Source organism: Dasypus novemcinctus, chromosome 13, assembly GCF_030445035.2.
Source record: "Dasypus novemcinctus isolate mDasNov1 chromosome 13, mDasNov1.1.hap2, whole genome shotgun sequence".
NCBI classification, from domain to species: domain Eukaryota; kingdom Metazoa; phylum Chordata; class Mammalia; order Cingulata; family Dasypodidae; genus Dasypus; species Dasypus novemcinctus.
In genome coordinates this window covers 5,374,480-5,402,343 of record NC_080685.1, presented here as the reverse complement: position 1 = coordinate 5,402,343, position 27,864 = coordinate 5,374,480, and the positions used below count along the sequence as shown (strand labels likewise).

Below are 27,864 nucleotides of genomic sequence, written 5' to 3'. Positions count from 1 at the left end.
GTTTTGTTTGTCCCAGGTACAAAGAAAGGCCTTATCTAGGCCCGAATGGGTTGTGACCTCTTTGAAGGGAGGGCTCATCAACTAATACATTTTGATAGCTACTGTGGCCAGAACCCATTAAATATGTTTTAGATTTTTGTTTCAACAAATTAACTGAAACACAGCATTTTGTGAATGGGACCATTAAATGATTCCTTAATCTAAACTTCACATTTAATTTGCCTTCTCTCCACCATTTCCCAGTCCTTTTCCTAGCTGCAGCCTGCAGTGGAGCCTATCTCTTTCTGTCCATACCCCATTGGCCAGAACGCCCCCATATGGTTCCGCCTAACTGCCGTCTGGGAGACATGGTCTAGAAGAGGAGCCTGGCATTCCCTGCCCCACCACCCCTGGCTCTAAAAAGCTCCCCCAATAAACAAAGTGAAACTCGTGCATAGAGAGCCGTGGCAGAAAGCTCCATCTTTTGAGAAGGGCTATATGGCTATGAAGTGAGAACACTGAGAGATGAGGGTTCTCTCCTAGGGCTTTCATAGAAGCATCTTTGCAAAATTCCCACAAATGTGGATGCTGTTAACAACCGCACAGCCTTCATGGGAGTGTAATTTTGTCTATCTTGTTCACCACTGTATCCAATTACCCCATAGATAAGACATGGTAAGTGCTTGGGACATGTGTGTTGAACAGATGAATGAGCCTAAGTAAAACAAATGAACATTGTTTATTCCCGTTGCCTTAAACTTCCTGCCCTCTGGTCAGCTAGAACACACCAACACCTAGAGTGTACACTGCATTTAAACGGCTTTAGCAAAATCATATATGGGTTCCCAGCTGCTGCCAATGAAACTGTTTTTCTAGAAAGTTCCTAAGGCCTTTCCTGCACCAAGGCACTGCCCTCTCTCGTCTTGTTTTCTTTTAGCAAAACAAATAGTTCAGAATCTTTGGAAGGCATAAGTGACGTGACTGCTACAAATGCAACCAACTCTTTGCTTGAATGGAAGGTGGAAATGGTAGCTTTTGCCACCGGTCCTTTCAAAGCCATTTATATAAAAATAAGTCTTTACATTTACTTCGCAATACCATCTGATCCAACAGGACCAGAAATTGTTTTGGAAGTGTAGTCAAATCCACTGTGGGCTGTCTTTAAAATTCCTTCTTTCATTCCACACTAACATGTGCCAGGCATTGTGCTGGATGCAACGGTACCAGTAAGATTCAGCCCCTGCCCTCATGGAGCTGGCCTTTTAGTGAAGGGAACAGACTTGCAGACAGTCCTGATGCAAAAGATACACACCGTAATGTGGTGCACAGAAGGAGCAAGGGTGAGGAGGCTAGAAGAGGCTCTGTAGAAGAAGGGTGCTTGGCTCCTCAGGAGATGCCAGGTGTCTACAGGGAGCAGAATAGGGCACATTCCCTAATAATACTCTTTGGATGCCACATTTTAGGAGGCCATTTTAGACTTACGACCCAAGATGAGAAGAAGCACGTGACTTCTGGCTGACCGCCCTCCTATTCCTGTGGTAGTTTGAGACTGAATGTACCCTAAAAAAGGTCACGTCCTTAGAGCTTAGTCCATTCCCATGGGTGTGAACCTGTTATAGGTGGAACCTTTAGATTAGTCCATGTGCCAGCTGGGCCTTGAGCCTCAGCAGCCTTGCAACTCCTACCTTCTGGTTCACTGGACTTACCCAGGTCAGCTATCATGGAGGTGAAGATGGTCAACCACCACACCAGGGAACCAAGAGTGCCTACAACTGCAAGCAGGAGAACCACATCCATCACCCATGTGAAATCTAAGTCCCCTCTTGATATAGAGGTAGAATGGACATCACCATCCCAGGGTCCACAGGATGGAGGAATACAGTATGGATTAGAGTGGATTTACTGATATTCTACTATGGAACTATTGTGACTAGCAATTGAAGAAATTGTATCATTGATGTGGAGAAAGTGGCCACAGTAGTTGCTGAGGGCAGGGAGAAGGAAGAAGAGATGTGATGTGAGGGCATTTTCAGGACTTGGAGTTCTCCTTAATGATATTGCAGGGACAGATGCTGGACATTATATATCCTGCCATAACCCACAGAATGGACTGGGGGAGAGTGTAAACTAAAATGTAAACTATTATCCATGTGGTGCAGCAGTACTCCAAAATGTATTCACCAGGTGCAATGAATGTGCCACAATGATGAAAGAGGTTGTTGATGTGGGAGAAGTTGGGTGAAGGGGGGTGGGGGGTATATGGGAACCTCTTATATTTTTTGAATGTAACATTAAAAAAAAATAAAGAGATCGTAGGGGGAAAATCATTTCAGTTAAGGGCCTTTGATGGGATTCCTGCAGTAAGGCATGGCCTGGAATGGGTCTTAATCCTCTTACTGGAGTTCTTATACGTGGGATGAATACAGAGAGAAAACACCCACCAGCTCAGAGAGGAACCCACAGAAGCTAACTAAGCAAGAAAGCCGTGAGAGCAAGATGTGAAATCAACAGAACCTAGGAGAGAGAAAGCCAAAGAAAGAGCAGCCAGAAGCTGAAAGCGACAGAGCCTGGAGGAGAAGGCAGAGAAAGGCAGTGCCATCATTGTGCCCTTCTGTGTGACAGGAGTCCAGGATGACTGGCAGTGTGTCTTTGGGGAGAAAGCTTCACCTGATGCCTTGATGTTGTTGACATTTTTCTCAGCCTCTGAACTGTAAGCTTATAAGTTAATAAGCCCTAAACTCCACTATAAAAGCCACCCATTTCTGGTATATTGCGTTCCAGCAGCTTTTAGCAGACTAAACCAGTTCCCAATATCATGGCATGGTTCCAGGCCTCATTGGGCCTTCTGCATGCCCAGCCAGCTAACCTGGGAAGTGTGCCTGTGGCTGTCCAGCCCCAAGAGCACCCTGACTTAGGTGGATTCTTAGAATGCCAGTACAGCATATTCCAGTCTCAGCATGGGCCTACAGACAGAGTCTTACCTTGGGGAAAAACAGTATAGATAACAAAAAGTGGTATCTACAGTAACATTACTTATTAGACTCACCATTTGATGAGTTTTGTACTTTTTTTTTTGTAATCCATTGATAGCTTCTCCCCACCTTAATGCTAATTCTACAGCCTCTCTCTGCCTTTGACTCTATTTGCATGGAAGGTACACTCTGCCATCTGTGATGGAAGGATAACAAGACCCTTATGCCAAATGGGCACACGCCCACATGGGCTATTTGAATAATGATACCTCTTGGAAATAACTGTCCAGATAATGGATGTGAACTCTCAGGGTTCCTATGAGAATCTGCAGGTGTAGGGGCTGTTGGTTAGAAAGGGTTTCTCAGGGATGGGGGCATTATTCAGAGCCCCCAGAGAAAGCTGGGCTGCCCTGGCCAGGTGCTCCTGACCTGGGGGTGCCGACACGGTTGGATGAGATGGGGTTCACAATGAAACAGGTGGCTATCAATATCTAATGGAACCCTGATTGACATGTGATCCTCAGAGGGAGTTTTATTTTTATAAATTCCAACTTAAAGCACTTGATGGTGTTGGTAGTGCTTTAAAAAACAAAACAACAACTGTAAACCATACTTAGACTTTCCAGTTGTGCCAGTTGTTTACAGGGAGCTTACACACTTGTGCCCAGTCTCTGGGATGGGCTACTTGCTGTATTGTGAATTTTAACTTTCACATCTGCCTCTGTTTGTATTTGTGGAAGGTCACAACTTAGTGATTCTGTTTAGTATTCAAGCATTTAAATAAGTACTTAGTAGATTCATCTAGCTGGAATTTGACTTAATAGGGACAAAAATTAATTAGTAATTGTTTGAGACTTTATTATTTCATTGTACAAGAAACGCCTGCTACCACTTAGTTAACTGGGATGCCAGGGAATTACTAAAAACCATCAAATTAATACACATTATTAAACATATTTACACACACTGAACTATTTCAAACCAGTAATGCTGGAATAAAGACAAAATAATACTGTGTATTTACATAACACCATAACACCTTTCATTAGAAAAATCTCAAGCCTTCGCTGACTGACTAAACTGTGCAACACCCGGTGAGGTGTGTAGGAAGTAAGGTAGAACAATAAACAAGAAGAGGAGAGGAAGGCGAGTGCGCCTGCACCGGGTGAGGAAGACTCCTGCTGGAGGGCTCTTTCGCTTCAAGTTAGGGTTACCGCAGAGTGAGAAAACTCAGCGTGGAAACACCTGTGAGGCCCACAGGTGACAGGAGATGTTAGCACCCTTCCTCGTGCTGCTTTTCTAAGCTCGGCTGAAGCCTGAATTCTGCTTCCCACACTGGCTGCAACAGTTGCCTAATCTGGTCCTTGATCCATTGTTTAACGTTCTCTAGGCCCAACTAAGTACTATTTCCTTTATTTTTTCCTTAGCCAGTTAAAAAAAAAATTTTTTTAACTGAAGTGTGGCAGCCCCTTCTCAGGAAATGCCAAGAGGCAGCTGGGCCCATGCAGGTCAGGGGGAAGGCAGTGCTGAGCCCGACCCGGCCTCTTCTGAGGAGCGCAGGGCCGATGGAGCCAAGGAAAGCCCAGGCCTGCCCCGGTGGCTGCCTTGCCCAGCACCGTCCGGGTATGCCTGAGCCGGGCACACGTTGCACAGAGCACTCAAGACGTCCGGGGCTCCTGGGGCAGGCTGGAGCTTGGGGCAGTAGAGAGCAGCCAGCAGGCAGCTATCCGAACGCAAGACGCTCAGTAGGCCAGTGGAAGAGTGGATTTGCATTTGGAATTTTTAAATAGCCTATATTAGCCTCTTTGAATAAAATTTGAATTTTCTAGTCTATGGGATTTCCAAAAAGTTAAGAGCTGGAACTTAGTACTCATTCAGTTATCTTACACGTTGTATTTTTTAAATCTGATTCTTTGAGGAGGAAGAGGAACTACCCTTCTGTAAATTCTTTTTCTTAGTGAAGTCTCTATCTTGGCTTAACCTTTCAGACTCTCAGATAATTTAGGTGTCACAGATTCCCACGATAGAATCGTTTTCAGACACTATAAGTGTCTCTGCAATGTAATAAATAGAGTTTTGTCTGCGTTTTGGAAACCCTGTTTTCTTCCTAAACAGCTGTTCGTTTGTATTAACAATTTCTCTGTCCCTGGAAGAGCAGCGCTTGCTTTTTAAGCCTCGCCACCCTTTTCTTCGTGTTGGCTGCTTTCGGCTGTTGTGGGCTGACTCCACACCCGACCCGGGACTCCCAGAAGCTCCTCGTCTTGCCCTGGCCTGCTCCCTTCCATGCCAGGGCTTCGTCTAGTCTCCCGCTGTAGCATTGTCTTATTTGGCGCTGGCAAATTTGACTGCCTTTTCAGTGCATCCAGTGCTGTTTTGGCAAAGTGCTGTATGAACCATCCTTGCCCCCCTCTTTAATTAGCAAAGTGGAGGGCCTTTGGCTTTTCATCCTGTGGCCCCATTTAGCACCCAGAGAATGGCAGTTTATGGGCTTGGATGAAAACGGTGACAACTAAAAGTGTATATAGATAATTTGCACCGCTAACAACCCTGTGAGAGAGGTGGGAGAGGAGTTGTTAAAATTCTCATTTTAGTCTGAGGAAATTAAGTCTCAGTAAATGGCGTTGTTCAGTGTCACCAGATTCCCTCGACTAGCTGACTGGGCCTCATCACCTTTCTTGCTTAATGCCAGTGAGACTCGTTGGAGGAAGGGTGGTTAAGAGGGTGAGTTCTGGAGCCAAACTGCTTTGGTTCAAATCTTGGGTCACAACTTCTGTGCTATGTGTTTTTTTTCTGGAGGGGCAAGCTATTAAAGGCAGACCTATACTTCTTCTTCTGTAAATTTATGACAATTATGTCATCTACCTCACAGCATTCTTCTCATGCAGGGGTTCTTAACCAGGGGTCTGTGAAATTCAAAAAACCATTATTCTAGTGGGGGCATGTTGGTGCGGGTGTGATGTGTTTTTTAAATAAGCCACAGCATAGTGTGGACTCAGTCAGGGTAAAGGGGTCAGTGGAACAAAAAAGGTTAGGAACCCTCTTCTGAGGATTAAGGGAGTTCTTACACAGAAAAACTTCCTGACAGCAGCTAGCACCTAGTAAGGGCTCAATAAACAGTACCTGCAGGAGCCACTGAGGCGCTCCCCTCAGGCAGCAGTCACAGGAAACCAGACCTGTTCAGGGTCCAGCTGGCTCAGGGACGGAAGCTCAAGTCTGTTGCGGAAAGGCCCCTCTGCCCAGACTTGAGCGAAGTTGGAGTTCTGGTTACCCCCAGCCCTGCTGCCCCCAGAGACAGTGCAGGCGGCTCGGGGACCTGCTCTGCTCTCCGTAGGCCTGGGAGTGCGGCTCCCGCTCACTGACCAGAGCTGCCGAATCGGCGCCTGCAGAGCCGCTAGCCCCTGGGCTGGAGCCCGCACCTGGCCCTCACAGGGCGCTGGAGTCCAAGGAGCAGCTCTGCGCTCCCAGGCTCCGCGCTCAGGCCCTACGGAATCCGCTCCTGAGCGCCCCTGGAGAGTGCTCACGCCCAAGGCTTCTGAGACTGCGGCGCTGCAGTGGAACTGAGGCTTCCCTTTGTTTCCTTGGCTGGTGTGTGTGTGTTCCTGTGTTTTAAATCCTGTTCCTCTTTGAACTGGATTGAAGTCAGTAAGCAAATCCGGGGCCTGGAAGCAGCGACAGGACGTGGCCTGTGGAAATCCATCCAGGTCAAATCGGATAAGGGAGCTTCCGGGAGGGCGATAGCAGAGGGAGAAGACCCACCTGGGGGACAGCGTTCTTGTCCAGTGACATCAGAAACGACGAGGGGTTCACGGAGAGGCACCGTCCAGTCCAGCACGTATGTGTGCCGTCAACCCAGATTTCTCCATGTCGGCGCCTGGTCAGCAGCCTCCCAGTGTTCTAGCACCCCTTGCAAATGATTTCCATTTGGAGGCCTTCTGTTGATAGTTAATTTTTTTTTGAAAGACCGTTATTCTCTTAATAAGAAATTGCTGAGACTAAAGCAATGTTAAATATAATGGCAGTTTTGTTGGTTCCTGCCATTTTAGAAAGAACACTGCCTTAATTTCAATATATACACACACACACAGAGATATATGTGTGTATGTGTATGTGTGTTTATCTTTAAACTTTTTCTTTTGAAATAACTTCAAACTTATAGGAAAGTTGCAAAACAATACATAGAACTCCAACGTGCTCCCCTACCTGGATATCAAGTTTACCAACTGTTAGGATTTTGCCACATTTGTTATATAATTCTTTCTATCATCTACTTTCTAAATATTTGCGAGTAAGTTGCATACATGAGACCCCTCTAAAACTTAACCCTTCCGTGTACATTTCCTAAGACCACTGTGAATTTCCTCAATATTTAACTATGCTATAAGGAGCACTCCAAATTTGGGCTAAAAATGAGTCTGTGTGAACACACATGGTAAGGTCTATGATTTTTATGCTAGAATGTCCAGTAGTTGTAGACATTTCACCAAGAGACATTGATGCAAATGAGGGAGCTCAGGATTTTAAACAGAAAAATCTGATTTTCTGCCCTGACCTTAGCCTCAGTTTCCTAGTCCATAAAATGAAGCTCACTAGAATATCAATGACACTTTCTTCCAAGGGTTGACGTGAAGATTAGTACATGGCAGTAAAGAGTGCTTAGCACAGAACGGGCCTAAAACATGTTGCTTTGAGCTCAAGTTATTTCTATTCAATCTCAATTACCTCATCATTAGAGAGTAGAAACACGTTCTAATTACAAAGCTGTTTTCAGAATCAAATGATCTAATGTATATCAAAAGCACTTTGTGTGCTCTGACACACTGTATTACAAATAATAATAATGATTGTTCCCATTTATTAGGGAACACTTTATATACCATCTCCAATTCTTACAAAGCCCCTGTGAGGCAGTAGTTCATATTTCATATTACAGATGAGGAAACAGGCTCAGAAGAACTTGCCTAGGATCAGAGCATGGCTGACATTCACGCTCAGATCTGTTTTATTTTAAATTCAAGCTAGTCATTCTGCATAGCCACAGAGCAACAATCATGGCAATCCTGAGAACTGTTACAGTTTGTTGTTCTTATTGATGATAGAATTGGGCTTACATCATCTAGCCTAGGTCGATGTGCCATCTTTGATTAAGATCTCCTCAGCTGCATATATTTCATACTAAAACATGAGATTTCGATGCAATGGACTTAACGTCTAATCATTCATGAACTTGCATATGTTTCAACCCCGAAAGACAGCTATTTGCACCACTGAGCCCAAGGCTAGGGAAGCAGCTCCAGGAAAAGGAGTTAGCAGTGTGCAAAACAAGAGCCATGTGGTTGGGACACATGCGCTGTCCCCAAGGTGGACAGCTGGAAGGGCATGCTTTGTGGATGGCTGGAGCCTGCCATCTTATTGTCATTTCCCAGGCTTTCCTGGTCACTCCTCAAGGTTTTACGTCTATGTTACATGAATTTTCACTTACGGTGTTGAATACAAGTAAGCCAGCTTGCCATTTGCTACCCCGCCTGCCCACTGATGATAGCTGGCTAATTGCGCGCTGGCCCGCAGTGATGGCTGGGACGGGGAGGACAGCGAGGCCGCGTGGGTGAGCTGCCCCTGCAGACCCGGGCGCTGCGGTTACTGTAGTGAGATAAGCCTGGGCTTCTGAGTTTGGCCACTTGCTAGCTTTGGTCAAGTGTCTTGTTTTGTTTTGTTTTAACCTTTCTAAGTCTCACTTTCCTCAGCTGTCAAATTGGAAGGCAGAGTTTCTGGGCAGGTAAAGGAGATATTTCGTGTAATATGCTCAGCACTCTTAAAGCATGCAATTTCTCTTTTCACCCCTCTCTGACTTAAAACATTCCCTTTTGCGAAAATAGAATATCTGCTTGGCTTTTTTGCCATATCGTATTTCACCGAGCCATGGTCAGATGCTCTTACAAGGAGATCAGCCACTCGGCTTTCCACCTGTGGCCAAGATGATGGCACCAGTGGGCCGCCCCAGCCGCAGAGGCCGGGACGCCGAGCAAATGTCCCCGCAGCCGGGACGGGCCTGGGCTGTAGCAGCCACCCCTCGCCCACCCCAGCCTCCCGGTCAGCACACGTGTCTGCCAGTTTCCCCGCAGGTTCCGAGCAGCCCCCCTTGTCGCCTGCCCTTTGGAGTCCCGTCCTGACAGCGCGTCTTCCTGCTGCCCTCCCACCTGGCCTGCGCTCAGAGGCCGCGCTCCGGCGGGCGGAGGCCGTGCCGCTGCCTTGCAGCCTGGGCGGGGGCGGCTTCCCAGGCAGCAGCCGAGCGCCCACGGCCCGGGAGCCAGCGCTTCCACACTGTCACAGGCTTTGCTCATTGTACCAAAAAAGCAGGGTGTGGGGCCGGCTCGCCAGCACACAGCGCGCGGCGCGCTAACAAAGCGGCTCCGGGAAGCCGCCCGGGTGCTCGCTTCCGTGTCTGACCGACAGGAGGAGGAGAAATGACGCTTCGGGAGCGGCGCTGTCCTGCTCCTGTGGCCGGAGAGCCCCACTCTGAGGCCCCGCAGAGACAGCTCCGCAGCGGTTTTAAAAGGAGCGTTCCTCGGGAAACAGCCTCGCTTTGTTTCCTGAGCTGCCTCAGCTCCCTGAGGAGCGGGTCAATGGCGGCGCTGTCGGGTTAAAGGAGCCCGGCGCCCCCAGCCCCGGGGCGTTTTGTTGAGCCGCCTGCCCCGCTTGCCGAGGGCTGGGAGGCTGCGCGGCCGCCGGCCTCTCGGCCCCCTTTGTTGGGGGCTGGCGGGCGGAGCAGCGAGCAGGCAGCTGTGCCGCTAGATCCACAGGCTTCTGCCCGCCATATGGCGTCTTGAGGAAAGATGGTGGGAGCGTCTGGAGGCGCGAGGCGGGTGGGGCGCCATGTGGCGTGTGGGCACAGGCAGTTGTTCAGGCTCCTCTAAACGGCTTCGGGAGGTTGTGTAAGGGAACAAATGGTCCTGGAGCCCCGGAACCGCCTCGCCGCCGCTGGAGCCGCGCGCCCCTCCCCAGTGCGGCGGCCTCGGCCCTGTTCTTTGAACTCGGGCGGGCTCGGAACTTGCCAAGTTAGGGGCACGCCGTGTCTGCGGAACGCTGCTCTCCTTCCCGCCCTCGCGCTAAGGGAGTCGCCCCCGGGCCCCTGCCTGGCCTCCTCCCGCCTGGCTGTCCCACGGCGGCGGCCCTCCGCTGGGAGCAGGGTCCCCCGGAGCCCCAGGGCGCCCGGAAGCCCCGCCCCGCCGCAGCAGGCTGGTCCCGCGCGCCGGCCTCGTTGTGGGGAGCGGGGAGCGGGCCCAGGGCCTCTCGAGGCGGCTGCGCGCGCAGCGCCGGGCCCTCAGGGCCACAGCGCCCGGGGCCTGGGAGCCCCAGCAGGGCCGCTGCGTGGCAGGGCCGTCACGCAGGGCCCGAGGCAGCTGGAGGGGCCAGGGCGCGGGGCCGCGGCCCCCGGGGGTGGCCGCTGGTGCTCGGGGAGCCGGCCAGCCCGCCGTCGGGCCCCGGCCGCCTGAGGGAGGTGCGCGGGCCGCTCGCCCAAAGCCGCCGCCTCCTCACGGGGGAGGCCCAGGAGTGGGCGCCGGGAACCTGCAGCCAGCCGGCCCACGCAGGCGCCGGCAGCCGGGAGATCCGTGCGCCTTAGGCCGCCGGGCAGCCAGGCCACCGCGGCCCGGAAGGGAGACGAACCCGAGAAGGTGCGGCGCGCTCCTGTAGGACAAAAGGCTGTGAGTCGGGAAATCCAGACGTCTCCTCAAACTGTCATTTCTACGGCGACGTGTGGCCGGTATGACCATCTCCAACAGGTCCTCCGAGCATCGTCTGAAGACGCTGCGCCTTCCTTCATGAAGAGCTGTTTCCTGCAAGGGTAGTGATGTCACCCAGAAATTTCAAATAAAGTGCCATTTGATTTTCCTGACTTCTTTGTATTTGTCTGAAAACTATGCATTCTCATTCATGAGCACAGGTTTAAAACACTTCCCTGGTTTTTTCTTTCTTTCTTTCACAGCTATTTCAGTTGAACACATTAAGTGTTAGGATATTTTTTTACTTTGTCTTCTGAGTTTAGGATGGGAGGGGGTAGGAGGTGGGGCCTATGGGAAAAATAATTTTGATTGTTATCATGGATGGCAGCAGTTAGCACTTTAATCCTTTCCCTTTCAAGTGTACATGGCCTCAGATTTGTCAGCATTAGACTCTCTTGAAACAATGCAATTAAACTGCAACATATTTCCTAACATTCCTAATTAAGACAGTGACTGAAAAATGTAGATTAACAGAAGTTACTGTTTTTACCAACATATTTTCCCCTCTCTTTCCCTCCACCATCACATCCCCCTCCCCCACCTCTTTCTTGCTTTAAATGTCTGATGTCAGTTTCGTCCACATGTACATTATGCACATGGCACCGAAGAAACAAAGTAAAAAAAATTCTCTTTTAATTCTGTGCTGCATGCCCAGTGCCACATGCACTGTCTGTTACTTGTCGCTTCTTATAAGGTTCATGCTGGGAGTTTCTTTTTAAAGGCAGGGTGTTTCTGAGCGAAAGAGTTTCTGAAGGAAAGATTTCAGGTCGGGCAGATTGTGTTGGAGAAATCAGTGCCTGCGAGTGGAATTAATACACTGATTATTCTGTGCGGGCGCAAACTGGCAGCGTGCGCAAAAGTTCAAGAGTGTCTGGGAATTGGAATATGGAGGAGAGATTAGGAGAGTGAGTCGAGACAAAGACTTGGAAGTGGGGCTTGGAAGTGAGACCGGGGCTGCTTTGTAAAGGGGGAGGCGTTCGTGTGGGAAGGCTGTGTGGCGGAGCAGGGCTCGCGGGAGCCGGGAGGGCCTCGGGAGCCCTGCTGCCGTGGCGCGGTGCGGAAGTGGCCCTGCAGGCAGTCGGGCGGTGGAGGAGAATGTGGGCGCGGGCCGCAGGCGCCGTGACCCCAGGGCTTTAAGGTGATGGCCAGTGCCCTTACGACCCCGAAATTAAGACAGATTGTAGTATTAGCCAGTGTGTTTTCCCGTTTAAAATTTGAATCCTGCATGATCATCAACACACAATGATTAATTTATTTCTTAGAAGTAAGGAATTAAGAGTTAGAAAACCAAATACATTCATGCAGCACCTTTCTGTCACAGGGAAAGCAAACTTTTTTCTCACTGCTTCTCAAGGGAAAGAAACTGGGACGTGAGCACAGAGTTAATGAAGCTTTCACCCGTCTCCTCCCCTCAGCTGCCATCTCCGCTTAATCTTCTCCTCCTGCCAAAGTCCAGAGGCCCTGCGCGCCCCCGCGGCGTCTCCCGAGCCAGATGCTCAGCCCCCAGCTGCCTCCCGCCCGAGGCACAGCGGCGGGACATGCGCCTGTGCCCGCCCCAGCCTCTGGCCCCCAGGTGCCTGCGCCCCATGGGGACATCTCCCTCCCAGGGCCCCGGGGGGCCACAGCAGGTGCTGACGTGGGGCACGCGCTAGCCCTGGCCCTGCTCAGCGGGCACACAGCCCACCTGCGGGTGGGGGGCCCCGGGGCGCAGCGGGGCCCTGGCTGAGTCAGGAGAGGTGCCCCGCACGCCCACCGCCGCCTCCTGACTCAGCCGAGGTGCCTGGAGCTGCGTTTCGGAGCAGCCAGCGGGGACTCTACCTCCTGTTGGGCAGTTGTTCTTTTCTTAGGCAGATAATTCTCTCCGGGAAGCCTTGGTCCAGCGTGCACCCCTGCTGCCGCGGGGGTCACGGGTTGGAAGGTGTGGGAGCCCTGCCACCTCCTGCCCACGCCCTCTTGGCAGGGCGTGTGCCGCTGCCCCTGCCACACAGGAGCGCCGTGGCCGCCAGCCCCACGCCCTTGGGCCCTTTGTCCTCAGGCAGCTGTGTGCACCTGCTTCCTCACATCCGCCCACAGCTAAGAGGTAACTGCTGCAGGAATGACATAGCGTGTGCCTGCAGGGGACCCCACGTCTACACGGCAGGTGGTCACGGGGGTGGGCCCATGTCGGGGAAGGTGGCCGGCGCAGGTACTGAGGGGCTCAGGGTACAGGCCATAGCGAGCTGTCTGCTGTCACCCAGAGCAGCCCCAAGGACGGTCTCCTTCCATTCTTGTCTGCCCATCTCGTTTCTGGCCGACTTGAGGAACGGTGTGTTTTTGGCTCCATGAGGAACCCTGGCCACATCCCACTGGGAGCCGACGCCGGCCCTCAGGAGACCGGCCTGCGGTGCCCTGCCCTCGAGTTGAATCTGGCGCTCCCCTGCTACCTCAAGGACGATGAATCTTGGGTACATGGATGGTTTCTGCTTGGAACACCTAGAAGTTGATTTATGACAGAGAGCTGTTGCTAGGCTGGCTTATTCCAAAGCAGTCATAACCTGTGTTCTCTTTGCCACCTTCCTCAGGGCCGCAGTGGGTTCCTGGGATGTGTGAGGCATTTTGTTTACATGCCCCACTTCAAAAAAATAAATGGAGCAGGGGAGATTGGAAGCCTAGATTTGTTCTCTTACCACTCCTTAAAATTCAAAATTTTGCAGCTCGACATAAACAGTTGACCTAGCTGGGCCTTCTCCCCACGGTTGCAGACTGGGCAGGATGCCTCTCTTCGGCATTTGGAGCCCACTGGAAAGCACACGAGCCCTCCAGCGGGCCTAATCACTCTGATCTGTCATGGACTTTCTAGCTGGAAGAGTTATGCCATCGTATTATCCCAGCACTCATCACTGTCTGGAGGACCCCCTTTACTAAATGATTTATTACTCTTAGCAGAATTCCTTTGGCTGCAGATTTTATTTCTGAGTCACTCTGTTGGGCTCAATTGGTCGCCTTCAGTTACCGTGGCAACCAGCAGATGGGGTTCTTTGACAAGGGTCAGCAGGGAGACTGCCTCAGTAGAGCTGCAAGAGCAGCTAAGTAAAAAGCTTGCAGCCCTGACAGTTCTGTAGTGGGTGGCCAGGAGCCGTGATCAGGTCATGTGCATTCTAACCTAATTACGGCGTGTGCCAGGAAGGGCCCGGGCGATGATGGAATCCGGTGGCTGAGCTGTCTTGGGCTCACTCTTGCCCAGCCACACCTCTGGGACCAGTGTGGCCCTGCCGAGGACAGTCAAATACAAAGGAGGGAGAGGAGGCCTCACTGACAAAGCAAAGGCCTGTCCAGGCCCACGCCAGGGCGTCTGGGTCTCAGGGAACACTGCGGGGCCCTCCTTAGGACACAGCACTGTGCTGCAAAAACTCGAGATGGCAACTGAGCAAGTTCCCCGTGCATTCTGATAGTTCCCTGTCTGCTTTTGACAGTATGGCTGCTTTCATTGCAAGAAGCATTCGTCATAATAAAGACAGGTCTTTTAACAGTTCCAGATTAAAGGGGACATGGTAAAAAAAAAGGGCAAAGAATCCTTTCTGGAGGGGGAAAAAGGACATTATTGGGTCGATGGACAAAACTGGTAGATTAGATAAAGGGCCTTATCAATGTCAATTTTACTCTAGTTGATAATATACAACGGTCATAGGAGAGAAAATCTTTATCCTTAGGAAATATATACTAAATAGTATCTAGAGGCAAAGGGCAATGATATATGCAACTTACTTGCAAATGGTTCAGAGAAAATATTAGAGTATGATATTTCAAATGAGAGAAAATGATAACATGAATCTGAATAAAAGTGATGTGGGTATTCTTTACAACTTTTTTGTAAGTTTGAAATTATTTCTTTTATTCCCTTTTTTTCTTTTTTTATTACTATTTTTTCTAAAAGAAGTTTTAGATTATGTAAATGTTACATTGAAAACGTAGGGGATTCCCATATACTTCACCCCCACCCCTTCCCACACTTTTCCCCATTAATGTCTTTCATTAGTGTGGTACATTTGTTACAACTGATGAACACATTTTGAAGCACTGCTACTAACTGTGGTTTATAGTTTACATTTTGCACCACAGAATTTTACCAGGTTTTGACAAAATGTATAATGGCCTGTATCCATCATTGCAATGTCATGCAGGACAATTCCAATGTCCCCAAAATGCCCCACGTTATACCTATTTTTCCCTCTCTTTCCCCTCAGAACTTGCATTGACCACTGTCTTTATATCAGTGTTACAAGTTCCTTTATTACTAGAATAATCATAAGTCTACTTTAGTCCATAGTTGCATTCCCCCCTTATATTTGTACATTCCTCAAACTTGAGGATTTGGGGATAGTGATGCCCACTCTGCTTCCGGTTGAGAAGGGGCTTACATCCCATGGGGCAGATGGATGGAACTATCTTGCTTGAAATTGTAGACACTCTCTGTTCTTCAGGATGGGTGCTGTCCATCATCATGTTATTTCTCCTGGGTGAGTCTGATGAACTGTAGAGTAGGTATTAGCTGCAACTCTGCTGAGATTCAGGGTTCAACAGGTATATGAACAGCTGGAAGAGTTTAGTCTCTGGGACACATACTTAATGGGTATAGTGATTACAGGTTCAGATAAAAAGGGCATAAGAACCATGTGTGGGAAAATTATGAGTTCGACTCTGATCCATGGGGGGGATAAGTTATCATATAATCTAAGGCGAGGCCCACTAACAGGATGCTGAGTTCCTTGAGTTGTCTGCCCTGCCTAAGGTGTCCAGGTGTCTCTAGAGCCCTCAGGAGACCCCTGCTTGAAGCACTGTTTACTATGGCAATCACTGAGATCCTTCTAAGACACACATAAGCATAACCTCTGGAATGACCTCCCAACACACTCTGAAATCTCTTAGCTATACAAACTCATTTGGGGAAGTGGATGTAGCTCAAGTAAGTGATAAGGCCTCCGCCTACCATATGGGAGGACCTAGGTTTGATCCCTGGGGCCTCCTGGTGAAAAAGAAGAAGAGAAAGTGTGCCTGTATGGCAAGCCAGTGCCCACCTGGCAAGCTGAGTGCCCATGGGGGTGCCCGCATGGTGAACCAAATGTCCATGTGGTGAGTTGAGTGCCTATGCAAGTGCTCACATGGCTAGCCAAGTTTCCCAGCAAGTGCCTGTGTGGTGAGCTGAGTGCCCATGTGAGTACCTGTGTGGTGAGCCAGTGCCCATGCAGTGAGCCAGTGCCCACACAAAAGGCTAAGCGCCCACGTGGGTGAGTCACGCAGCAAGATGGTAATGCAACAAAAGAGAGACAAAGGGAGAGTCCAGGTGGGGTGCAGCAGAGACCAGGAGCTGAGGTGGCTTAGTTGACAGAGAGCCTCTCTCCACATCAGAGGTCCTCAGAATTGAATCCCAGGGGATCCTAGAGGAGAGGGTCGAGAAGAGAAGACAAAGGGAGAGATGGATACAGAAGATCACACAGCAAATAGACACAGCAAAATCAGCAGGGGGGGGGGGGGGAGGGAAAAAACCTCTTTTGTATTTAATATTTCCCCCTTTTAGTCAAGGTCTTTTTCCAATGCATTACTAGTTGTCACTTGGTAATAATCCCCTAGTGCCAGAGAGGCTCATCCTTGGGAGTCATATCCTATGCCAGGGGGAAAGTAGTGAGTTTATATGCTGAGTTTGGCTTAGAGAGAGGCCACATTTGAGCAACAAGGAGGCTTTTAAGAGGTGACTCTTAAGCAATATATATTACTAGGCTAAGTTTCAGTTTCACAAGAACAAGGCTCATAAGTATAACCATCAATATCAAGGAACTGGTGTATTAGTCTGTCCTCCTTCTCTAGGCACTGCCCATGTACTCTAGGAATTCTAACCACTCTATCAGAGAATATAGCAGGACTCCTCAGGATGGGAATTCAATATTCTTTCAGTTATCCTGTGGGTCTCCACCAACTGAGACAATACCCACGACCACTTGAACACATTCATACTCCATAGAGGCATGCCCAGGTGCAGCCTCCCACACATCCCCCACCACCCACACTCCACCCTGGCGATCCTCCCCTGCCACAGCTGCAACTCTTCTGCAATCCAAAACCTCCCCCAAAACAAAGCAAAAAATGATAACAAATAATACAAAATTTAAAAAAGTAAAATATATACATAAAAAATTTAAAAATTTTTGCATTGTGTCTCTCTTATAAGAGCTGTTATCTTGTATGTGCAGTGACAGTTTCTTTGGTATGTTCCCCCATGGTCTTTTTTTTTTTTTTTTTTTTCTTCAGTTTATTTTCAAAGAAGCTTTAGATAACGGAAAAGTCACATAGAAAATACAGGGGATTCCCATATACCCCACCCCCCTTCCTCCCTCACACTTATCCCTATTAATAACATCTTACACGAGTATGGTACATTTCTTACAATTTATGAACAAATACCAAAGCATTGCCACTAAACATGGTCAGTGGTTTACATTATGGTTCACATGTATACCATACACTTTTATACTAACTGTATCCATCATTGCAAGATCATGTAGACAATTCCAGTGCTCTAAAGATGCCCCATGCCCCGCCCATTCCTCCTTCCTGCTCCCCTCAGAATCCGCGGTGGCCACTGCCAAGGGCACGGGTTTAAAAAGGGGAAGGGGATGCTCAAGTACAGGCTGGGGCTGTGCAGGTGTGAGAGGCAATGTGGGTTTTCCTGCTAGTTTTCTCTTTGGTGGCCTGGATTCTACTTTGCAAAATTGCGGTTTTCAGCAGTTTTTATTTCTCTGCCATGTTTTCTTTGTATAGTGGGCCTGTGCTCACCCTCATTTTATATTTGCTTAAAAACAGAACTGGTTCATGGTAACTCAGGCTTAGGGCAAATAGTGGTCTTTAAGGTTCTTCAAAGTCAAAGATTCTCGACTCGTTAAATCCTGTCCCTCTTGTTCCGTGGTGCTCAGTCATCCCACCACACTGCAGGCTCAGCCTTGGTCGGACAAGACTCAGCACTGTAAGCCCAGGCAAGGCAGCAGGAGGCAGGCGGCGCTAACTGGGCCACAGTGACGCCTCCATCCCAGCAGCACTGCGGGGCCGCGAGAGGCCTGGGCGGCTTCCTGAAGGCGGCCTGCATTGCCACGCCTGCTGCCCTGGCTGCCCGTCCATCGGGGTGTACGCGGAGGGCCGCAGGGTGCTGGGGGGAGCCAGCAACTGGAGTTTCCCAAGCTGGCCTTTGAAGCTTCCCGCACCCTTGACAGCAACCCCAGGCTGTGGACGGCGCCAGTGCTGCCCAAAGTGTGGCTTCTACACCAAGGCCAGGCCTCGAGCTCTTCATTACCACCCCGTGACGAGGTGGGAACCCAGGGCGTTTCAAAACTTCCACAGCAACTGGACACTGCTACGGCATTTTCCCTGCATTTCACAAAAACGTCAGTCTGTAACAGATAAATTTATTAAAAAAGAACAAAGAGCACAACACTGGTCCTTCTCACTAAGTTAGTTTGAGAAGCAAGGTCCTTGGGACTTTCCCCTCTTTTCTCAAAGCCCCAGGTCTCAGAAAAGGTCCCTATGGCAGCCATTTCCCTGTGTGCCTGTTACCTTTCTGAAGCCACTTACCTTAATCATGATTTTCTAGTGTGGGATAGAAGACTTGGTCAGCAGAGGATGGAAATACGTACCGAGATTTGGTGCGGGCTCCCCTAGGTGGAGAGCTTGGGCTTTGGCTTGCGTGGTCACCTGTAAGCTGTGACCTCTTCCTCCCCTTGCTAGTACTAGCGAGGGCCCAGCTGGAACGGGCTGCCCCACCCCTGGTGGGGCCAGGGGTGAGGTGTGTCAGGCCTGTCAAAAAGGATCTTGAAAAGCAATCCTGGATGGACTGGACAGATGTGTGCCTCGGGCGGGTGACTCGTGCCGTCTGGGCCTCCGATTCCCGGAACGGACTTGGATGGAACCATCTCCAAGACGACTCTCAGCTCTCACATGAGTGCTTCTTTGGAGAGAAGAGCAGGGGTCGCTCCTGCCATCACTGACCCTAAGCAGCCCCCGGTCCACCCCCACGGGCAGCCAAGGCTAATCGGGAAGTTGATGGAATAAAAAATTAAAGGGGCAGTTCAGGAGCATCAGTCCTTTTTTTTTTTTTTTAAGATTTATTTATTTATTTCTCTCCCCTTCCCCGCCCCCCCCCCCCCCCCCCCGCCGGTTGTCTGTTCTCTGTGTCTATTTGCTGCATCGTCTTCTTTGTCCACTTATGTTGCTGTCAGCGGCACAGGAATCTGTGTTTTTGTTGCGTCATCTTGCTGTGTGAGCTCTCCGTGTGTGCGGCACCATTCCTGGGCAGGCTGCACTTTCTTTTGTGCTGGGCGGCTCTCCCTACAGGGTGCACTCCTTGTGCGTGGGGCGCCCCTACGCGGGGGACACCGCTGCGTGGCAGGGCACTCCTTGCGCGCGCATCAGCATTGCGCATGGGCCAGCTCCACACGGGTCAGTGAGGCCCAGGGTTTGAACCGCGGACCACCCATGTGGTAGACGGACGCCCTAACCACTGGGCCAAGTCCGCTTCCCAACATCAGTCCTTCTTATTGGAGATGGAAGTTCTCCCCAGAATTGCATGATTCTCAGATGGAATTCCTCTCTCGAAATCATTATTGAACAGAGTGGATTCAGGCAAAGAAAATGGAAATGGTAAAGCAGCGTGGAGCTGCTTTAAGTGTGTGGCGTGGTTACTGCTGAGGAGATGCCAGGGAAGGCTAAACACAGTGCTTAGTCTTGCTGGTTCAGTATGAGCACGATGAGATGAAGTTATTTAATATGTGGCAGCAAGTTTTAAGTGTTGGAACAAAGTGTATTTTGAAGATTTGTTCTGTTTATTTCTCTCCCCTAATCCCGCCCCCCCCCCCCCCCAATGTCTGCTCTCTGTGTCCATTCGCTGTGTGTTCTTCTGTGTCCACTTGCATTCTTGTCGCGAGGCACCGGGAAACTGTGTTGCTTTTTTTGTTGCATCATATTGCTGTGTCAGCTCTCGGTGTGTGTGGCGCCTCTCCTGGGTGGGCTGCGCTTTTTCCGTGTAGGGTGGCTCTCCTTGCAGTGCGCACTCCTTGCGTGTGAGCTCCCTTACGCGGGGACACCCCTGCACGGCACAGCACTCCTTGCGCGCATCAGCACTGCGCATGGGTCAGCTCACCACACAGGTCAGGAGACCCTGGGGATAGAACTCTGGACCCTCCATATGGTAGGAGGACGTTTTATCAGTTGAACCACAACTGCTCTCTACAATTTTAAATTACTATGGTTTATCCACCCAAATTAATTACCTAGAGTAGTGATAGAATAACTGGGTTTTCCAAACTTCAATTTGGGAGACCTAGGTGTGTTGTTATGCCTCTATAATTGGCAATACAGTGTAAGTCTGTAAAGTCATAATATTGTAGAAATTTGGAGCTGGATGAGAACTTTGTCACCTTATAGTCCAGAGGCTGGCACACTTTTTTCTGTAAAGGGTTGGGTAAAAAACACATTAGGCCGGTGGGCCGCACGCACTCTGCCCGCCGTACATCAATGCGTGGGCCCGGCTCCACCAGTACACCTTGCCAGGTGGGCACTGAAGTCTGAATTTCAGGTAATATTCTCATGTCATAAACTACTACAATTATTCTCATTTCCCCCCAACCATTTAAAAACATCAAAGCTGTTCTTTAGTCGTAGATCCTACAAAAACGGGCAGCAGGCAGGCCGCGCTGGGGTGTGAGCAGCAGCTCGCCTACCTGTCTAGCCTGTCGCCTCGTTTTATATCACGCATGATGTAACTGAGGCTGCATCATCACGTGACATGCTGGGGGCCTCCTGACAGGGCAGAGCGTGTGAGGAGCAGACTAGGGGCTGACGGCATTTGTCTAGATGGTCTCATGTGGAGCCACATGAGGTAGGACTCTCCATGGGACCTCGTTTGGCGTGTGTGGTTAATATTGTGGATTATAATACATCAGTGGTTCTCAAAGAGGAGCGGGGCCCTCCCCCAGTTTCTGGGTCAGTAGGCCTGGATGGATTATTTGGTCAGTTTTGCAAATGGAAAACCTGAGGTTAAGAGAGAGCAAGGTTCCTGCCTGAGGTCCAATCACTGGGGACTTTGAGCCCACATCTGGGGAGAATTTTGCAAGGATGAGACCATCAGGCTGTGCCCTTCAGGGCCAGGAGTCCCACAAGGAGAGAGGGATTCCGGCAGCGACCAAGCAGGAGCTGGCAGCAGGAGGCCCGGGCGTTTCTGTGGCTGGCGTGGGGGCGGGGGGCGGTCCAGATGGTGAAGGGCCGAGTCTCCGTGCAGAGCAGCAGGCGCTCTGCCTGGAGCTACAGGGGCCGTCAGAGAGCCTTCTGCAGGCTGCTGTCGTGGGCAGGGCAGCGTGCACTAGAGGGGCGTGGACGCAGGTGCCCCCCGAGCAGGCCTAGCAGGGCTGCGGGTGCGGACTTAAGGAAGGCGGGCGCGGAGGTGGGACGGCCGGAGGGGGTGGACTGGCGAGAGGAGGGCGTACAGACCTGAGAGCTTTGACGTCACTTTTGTCATTGTTTGAGGCACCACAAACCGCACCTGTGTCAGACGGAGCCTAATGGATAAATGTTGGGTGCGCACGACCAGCCGTCCCCCACCGCACGCCCTCTCCTCGGGCACCCTACTCCCCCAGACAGAGATATTGAAGTCAGGCCAGTGAAGAGCCGTACATGGCCTCTGAGTGCTCAGGCGGCAGGAGTCCCTCGCCGCGGCACCCTTGGTGGGTGCAGTCTTCAGCCTCCCGAGCGGGCAGCCCTCCCCGCCCGCGCACCGCCGCAGGCCCAGGTGAGGCCGGGGCTCTGAGGCTGGGCCTGTGGCGAAGGCCACGGGTCCCCGCCGGACCCACGGGGGGGGGGGCCCGGGGCTAGCAGGACTGGGTCCCAAGTGCTCACGGGGCCCCTCCACCTCAAACTCACTTAGACGCCACATATAGTTTCCATGTATCACATACGACGTAATAAAATTTAAATATATGTATTCACTGCTTTCACAGTATTCATAGCAAATGAGTGTCTGAAACACAGGACCCGAGCTGGCAGCTTGCACTGCTTCTGTTTTGCATATTTCCCCAGCCCACGCGGCTCTCTCAAGTTACCTCAAGCCTTGCCTGGGAAAGGGGGCAGGTTCGGCTCCCGCTTGGGGCTGGGGCGCGGTCGCTGGCCCTGGAGGCCTGCCCGCCGCCGCTGGGCTCCCCTGAATTTCCCCGCAGCTGCTGCTCTGGGCAGCCGCCGCGCCTCCCACGCCGGAGGCCCCCCTTGCGCAGGAGCCCCTCCGCTGCTCCTCTCCCCGTGGTCCTGCTCACAGCTCTGCCCCGGGAACGGAAAAGGATGTCCCTGCAGGTCCTGTGCCCCGATCAGGGTGGCAGCGCGGCCCAGGGGCGGCTGGCCCACGTGCCTGGCAGGGCAGGACCACCCCGCAGGGCGTCAGAGCATCACAGCGCAGACCCCGCCTCCCCGGGGGCTCTGGGAAAGGACAGAACCCCGGCCTGTTCCAGAGCCCGAGGATGAGCACCCACCGCTGCGCGGGGAGGCCCCGTGGGGGCGTCCTCACTCCCGTACTCATGGCCTTGGCATTGAAACGGCTAAAGACAAAAGAGACCAAAACAGAACAAGAAATTGCACACCTATCAAAATAACAGTTATGCTGAGACTTGAAAATCAGGCCCTTTCCAGCCCTGTGAAACCAGAGCGGAGCATCCAGACAGGAGGCTGAAGTGCGGGTGGGGGGGAGGGTGCCGGGGAGAAATGCTGGAGAGGGAGAGCTTGGGGGGGGAGAGCTGGGGGGAGGGTGGGAAGGAGAGCTGGTGGGGAGAGCTGAGAGGGAGGAGAGCTGGGGGGCAGAGCTGGCGGGGGGGAGAGCTGGAGACAGGCCTTGCAGGGTTGGAGAAGGGTGTGCACCTTCCAAAGGGTCACATGAAAAGGGCAGTGGCTCAGACCCTGGGATTGCCTGGGACCCTGCACCCTTGGAGGCCCCGCTTCTGGCCTGGCCTCCTCCAGGCAGCCCTCCGGTGGCGCTGCTGCCTTCCGCCTTCCCGCAGCCAACAGTCAGGCCCGCCGCTGATCCTGGCGCAGAGGGCGAGGCTGTGCAGCACGAGCCCCAGCGCCGCCTGCTGCCCGGGCCCCAGAGCAAGGCCTCCGGCCCAAGGCGCCTTCCTCCTGCTGTTTGTTGGAGGAGGTACCAGGGAAGCAGGTGCTCGGCCGAGCTGCCCCCAGCCCCTCCACTGGGAAGCTGCGTTCCAGGGGAGCCCCCGCCCGCCGCCCGCACGGCCTCAGCACGCGCCCCGTCTTGCCCTCCGTCCCCAGCCTTGGCCTGCTGCTGCCCTGGGCCTGCTCTCACTCTGCCGAGCTTTGACCCGAGGGTCGAGGGCTGGTACCTGCGCTTGAGAGAACCACGCTGGCCGAGCGTAGCTGCCAGCCTCGCCGCGTGACTCCTCGCCCCCCTTCCGCGGCCTCTCCTGGCAGCGTTGGCGCTAGCCCGCCCCCCACCCCGCGGCCCAGGGGCCTGCCCAGGTCCCTCCCCGCCTAGGCCGGGCGCCACGTGGCTGCAGGCCGAGGGCCCTGCGTGTCGCTGCCTCCTGAGCCCAGGCCCCCAGGTGCAGCTCGCAGCCCCCCAGGTGCCAGGTGCCCGCTGCCCCCCATGTGGGCATGTCCTGCCCCGGCCCTGCCTGGCCCTCGGCTGGTCTTGGGCCAGTCGTTCGTACTGTTTCTGCTTCAGTGTCCTCATCCTAGAGACGGGGATCCCAGTAGCTCTCCTCGTGGGATGGTTGTGACCACCACAGACCCTAGACCCCGTCGGCGAGCACCCAGTAGGTGCCGACTGTGGCAATGGCGAGCTGCGCACCAAGTGGACCTTTCCATGCCGCCCAGCAGCGGCCCCTGGGCACTGGCCTCGGGGCCTCGGAGCTGTTAGAGTTCAGCCCCCGTTGGTTTCCGGGCCCCTCTCCCTAACGGCTGGGGGCCCCTGAGGACGGGCCGTCTCTGGTCCTCGCTGTACCTACCCGGGCGCTGGGCCCCAGAGGGATGGTGGCCAAGGCCCGGCTGGGGTTCTGAGTCGGTCCGGTGAAGCAGGGGCCATGAGCAGCGGTCAGAGACAGCTGGGGCGCTGCCCCCGGCTTCCTCACTGTGCGCGGGGACGATGGTGCCAACCCCAGCCTCGCAGGCCTGCCCCGAAGTCCCGCTCCAGGGGCTCAGGGCCGCGGGCTGGTGGGCGAGGGCCCCCACAGTGGACTCGGTGCCCCAAGGAAGTGCTCCAGCCTTCGCTGCCGCCGAGCAGGCCGTCGTGCAGTGCTTGGGAAGGGTTTTCCAGAGATTACTTTTTAGTATTAAAAGATGTGTGAGAGCTGCCAAGGGGAGCGGGCCCCGCTCAGGGGCTGAGCGCCCGCTTTGTGTGTACAATGTCGCGGGTAAATAAGAAATAGCTGCCGCTGAAGTGGATTTCCTTAACAGAATTCCCTTCATCTAAAATCCAGTTTTTAATTTTGATTTTTACAAATACAGGTTTGGGTTTGCTGCTATTGGCAGTTTGCCCTTTTCTGGGCCTGTGACTGAAGTCACTGCTGTGTGCAGTGACGAGGGGAGGCCGCCAGAGCAGGGGACAGCGGAGGCCCCAGCGCTGCCCTGGGCGCCCTCCTGCCCGCCAGTGGCCCCGCGGGAAGGCCCAGGCAGCAGGCTTGGGGTTGCTGCGCCCCCGTGCAGGGCCTGGCTGGCTCGGGGTCGGCGGGCCAAGGCCACTCAGCTGGGGGCGGGCACCGCGGGGCGGCTGTGCTGGGCCCCCACGCAGGACCCCCGAGGGGGTGCCCCGAGGGCCCGGAGGACTTCAGGGGAACCCTCGGTCGCCTGCCCCCGGGAAGGGCCGGCGGGTGCCCAGAGGCCGCTGCGGGGTTAGGGGACGCAGCAGCAGGCCTCCAGGCCAGGGGCCTGCGGGGGGCAGGCAAGCCTGGCGGGAGGCGCCTGTGGCCTCCGGCTGGGGACCCGCTGCCGCTCCAGGGCCCCACTCGCTGCGCCTGCTCCTGCGCGGCCGAGGCGGGGCGCCCCGAGCTGGGAGGGGGAGGGCCTGCCTGACCTCTCAAGTCCTTCCCTGGGGAAAGTCCAGGGGACCTCCCCGTGACCCTGCAGACGGAGGCGCTGGGAGGCCGCCGGGTGGGGCACCCAGGGCGGGGCAAGGCGCAGTGGCCGCGGGGCGGGGGGCGGCAGGGGCACCCCCGCGAGGGCCCGTTACCCCTGCCCGCCAGAGCGCCGCCTCCAGGCCGCCTGCTGCCCGGGGCTGCGGGTGCTCCTGCCCTTCTCCCCAATCACGGGGAGCCCTGATGGACGGCCGGGCGGCCCTTCGCCTTGGTGGTTTCCTTGGCCTCCCCCAGAGGCGCAGGCTGCAGGCGCTGACTGGGTGCCGTCTCCCCAGGCTCTGGGGGAGGGGCGTTGACTGGGCGTCCTCTCCCAGGCTCGGGGGCGCTGACTGGGTGCCGTCCCCCAGGCTCGGGGGCGCTGACTGGGTGCCGTCCCCCAGGCTCGGGGGCGCTGACTGGGTGCTGTCTCCCCAGGCTCGGGCAGCTGGACAGGCACAGCCAGGCCGCAGCCCGGCAGCTGGCGCAGCTCCTGCACGAGCAGAACCGGCTTCTCCTGGACAGACAGAGCCCGGCGGACGCAGTACACCCGGGAGCCCAGGTACGGGCCCCAGCCTGCTGGGCTGTCCCCCCGCGGCCGGGAAGAGGCCAGGCCCGGGGGGTCGGGGGGTCGGGCGGGCGGGTGCTGAGCTCGGCTTGGCGGGGGGACGAGGCGGGGAGCGAGCGCAGACCCCGCTGGCCCGCGAGCGGCCACACAGAGCCCGAGGCGGGCGCGAGCCAGGGAGGGGCCTTGAGCTGCCCTGGAAGGTCCGGACCCGACCTGAGCAGGAAGGCGGGGTCCCAGGAGGGCCCACCTCGAGCGGATGCAGGCCACGGGCTCGGACACTGAGTGCTGGCACATGTCCCCGACCCTCGGCCCAGCCTGCCAGGTCGCAGTCGTGGTCTCCCGCTGCACAGAGGGAAACTGAGGCTCAAAGCCACCTGCGCAGCCAGGAAGCAGGGAGGCGGCAGTGCCCCGGGCCGGGCGAGGACAGTGTGCGGCCGAGTCTGGAGTGTGGCATTGAACCTTTGTTCTGAATTGCTCTGTTCCTGCCAGGGAAGCCCTGGACTCTGTGACCCTGAGCAGTCCGTCAGGACGGCGAGGTGGCACGCAGGCCGGCGGCGCTGGCCCTAAATGAGGGGGGCACCCCGGTGCTCCCCGAGCGCCCAGCAGACCCCGTGGGCCAGTGCCAACGACCTGGGAAGGACGCACGCCGACGTGGAAACGACGGGCCACGACCCGTCCCGTTCTCTTCACGACGAGCCCGTGCCGGGTGGGCTTCTCCCCGCAGCCCCCGCCGCTCGGCAGAGCCTGCCTCCTCCCAGACGGGCCTGGCAGTGCCGGGGCGCCGGGCACCGAGCCGAGGCCAGCCGGGGATGTCCCCGCGGCGATGGCTGCTGGCGACCAGCAGAAGAGCTGCCTCCCGTGAGGCAGTGTCGGGGCACAGGGCGGGGAGCTGCCCCTAGGGAAGCTCCTGGGTAATCCCGGGGGACACTGAGGCTGGCGGACCTCTGAAGGGCTTGGAGCCAGGGCGAGCAGAGAACGAGTCGAGGCGGGCGAGTCGCTGCAGCCCTCCTGGCTCGGCGCCTCGTCTGCGCAGGGGCCCTGCCCGCCGGGCGCAGCACCTGGGTGGAAGGTCCTCCTGCTCGCACGAGGCCGGGCACCCCAAGGTGCTGCTCCCTCCTCCCGGGAAGCTGCGGAGCCTTGGGGAGGGGCCGAGGAGGGCCACCCCCCTGGCCGGGGCCACGTGCTGCGAGGCCCGCGGGGAAGCTGGCCAGACGAGGGGACCCGGAGGTGGCGCTGCCGTCGCCTCCGCACCCGCCCCCTCGCAGCACGCGGGCGCCTGGCGCGCACCGTCAGGGCTTGGGAACCTCCCAGGGCTCCGCCCGCTCACAGATGCACTAGAAAGACCCCGGGAAGCGCAGGCCTCCCCTTCCCTGCCCGGAGCAGCAGGCGGGATGGGGCGGCAGCCGGGCTGGTCCGCTTGTCCCAGAGGGACTTGGGGGCACGTGCTACGCTTGTTCTTTTAACGTGGACCTGACAAAAGACCCTGGGTAGAGGAAGGCCGGCTCACAGCAGCCGCGCTGGTGGTCCAGGGGGCAGCCGCGGCACCCTCTTGCCACTGAACATCCTGGAGTGAGCTGAGCTGAGCTTGTGCTGTTGGCACCAAGGGGCTCGTGAGGCCAGAGCTGCGGGAGGGGCGGGCGCTGAGTGCACTCGCGTCCCCTGCAGGGCACAGCCCTGGGCACCAGGCACCGAAGCCTCCGTCTTGCTCAGCCTGGCAGTTTGCACATCAACTTCTAGAAAACAGCTGCTCACCCACTCCCCAGAGGCAGCTGGGGGTCCCCTGCCCGCTGGAGGCCCACAGCCTGCCTGGCACAGGGAGACAGCTGTGTCCTCACATCACAGTGCGGTGCTGCCAGCCAGCGCAGGGCCACTTGCCCGCCCGGTCTTCAGGATGGAGTGGACAGCGGCTTCTCAAGTGCCGTGACGGGCGCTTCCAGTTCTGGTGGGAAAAGGGCGGCCTCAGGGGACCAGGGAGACACATGGCTTGTCCTGGGCAGGAGGCTCCCGGGTGAGGGGCAGAGCAGACGTCGCCTGTCCCGAGAGCATTATCGTAGCTATCTGTGTTGTTCCATCTGTTGACCTCTTTATGTGGAAATGAAAACGGCTCCGACTTCCTCGCTCTTCGTGGTGACCATCAGCCCAAACGGGCCGCGAGGCCCCGTCCACGGGCTTCCGCTGGGGAGCGACTCCCTTTGAGCCTTCCATCTGAATCGCTTTCACAGTTTAGAAAACAGGCTCTGGAACGGGCCTGCCGATGGCGCATCAGCGGGTCCTGTGACTTTCAAGCCTTCTCGGCAGTGGATTTCTCTCTAACCGTGGTTTAAACTCGAGCGTGACTCCAGCAGCCGTATGTGATCACGTTCAAGGCCGTCGACGTCGCCTCATTACACCAGAGGACTTGGCGCAGAGCTGCAACCGGCCCAAGCAGCAAGGACCCGGAGGACGAGCGG

At 54.6% G+C, this 27,864-nt stretch overlaps 2 protein-coding genes across 5 annotated transcripts in view; one reads left to right on the top strand and one right to left on the bottom strand.

Annotated features, from left to right (window-relative positions):
• Nucleotides 1-27,864, top strand: part of SDCCAG8 (SHH signaling and ciliogenesis regulator SDCCAG8) — a 260,026-nt gene that overhangs the window by 227,908 nt on the left and 4,254 nt on the right. For 3 of the 4 annotated variants that reach the window (XM_058309409.2, XM_058309410.2, XM_071207328.1), the window contains one exon: nt 25,285-25,408. The exons of the other annotated variant lie outside the window; for it this stretch is intronic. In XM_058309409.2, the coding sequence (XP_058165392.1) occupies nt 25,285-25,408 (124 nt within the window). The remainder of the gene's footprint in view (nt 1-25,284; nt 25,409-27,864) is intronic. 4 annotated transcript variants of the gene reach the window in all.
• The window catches only part of AKT3 (AKT serine/threonine kinase 3), a 337,190-nt gene continuing 323,907 nt past the window's right edge, over nt 14,582-27,864 (bottom strand). Inside the window, exon 14 of the mRNA XM_058309421.2 lies at nt 14,582-16,143. Coding sequence (XP_058165404.1) covers nt 16,142-16,143 — 2 coding nt within the window. The 3' untranslated portion in view covers nt 14,582-16,141. The remainder of the gene's footprint in view (nt 16,144-27,864) is intronic.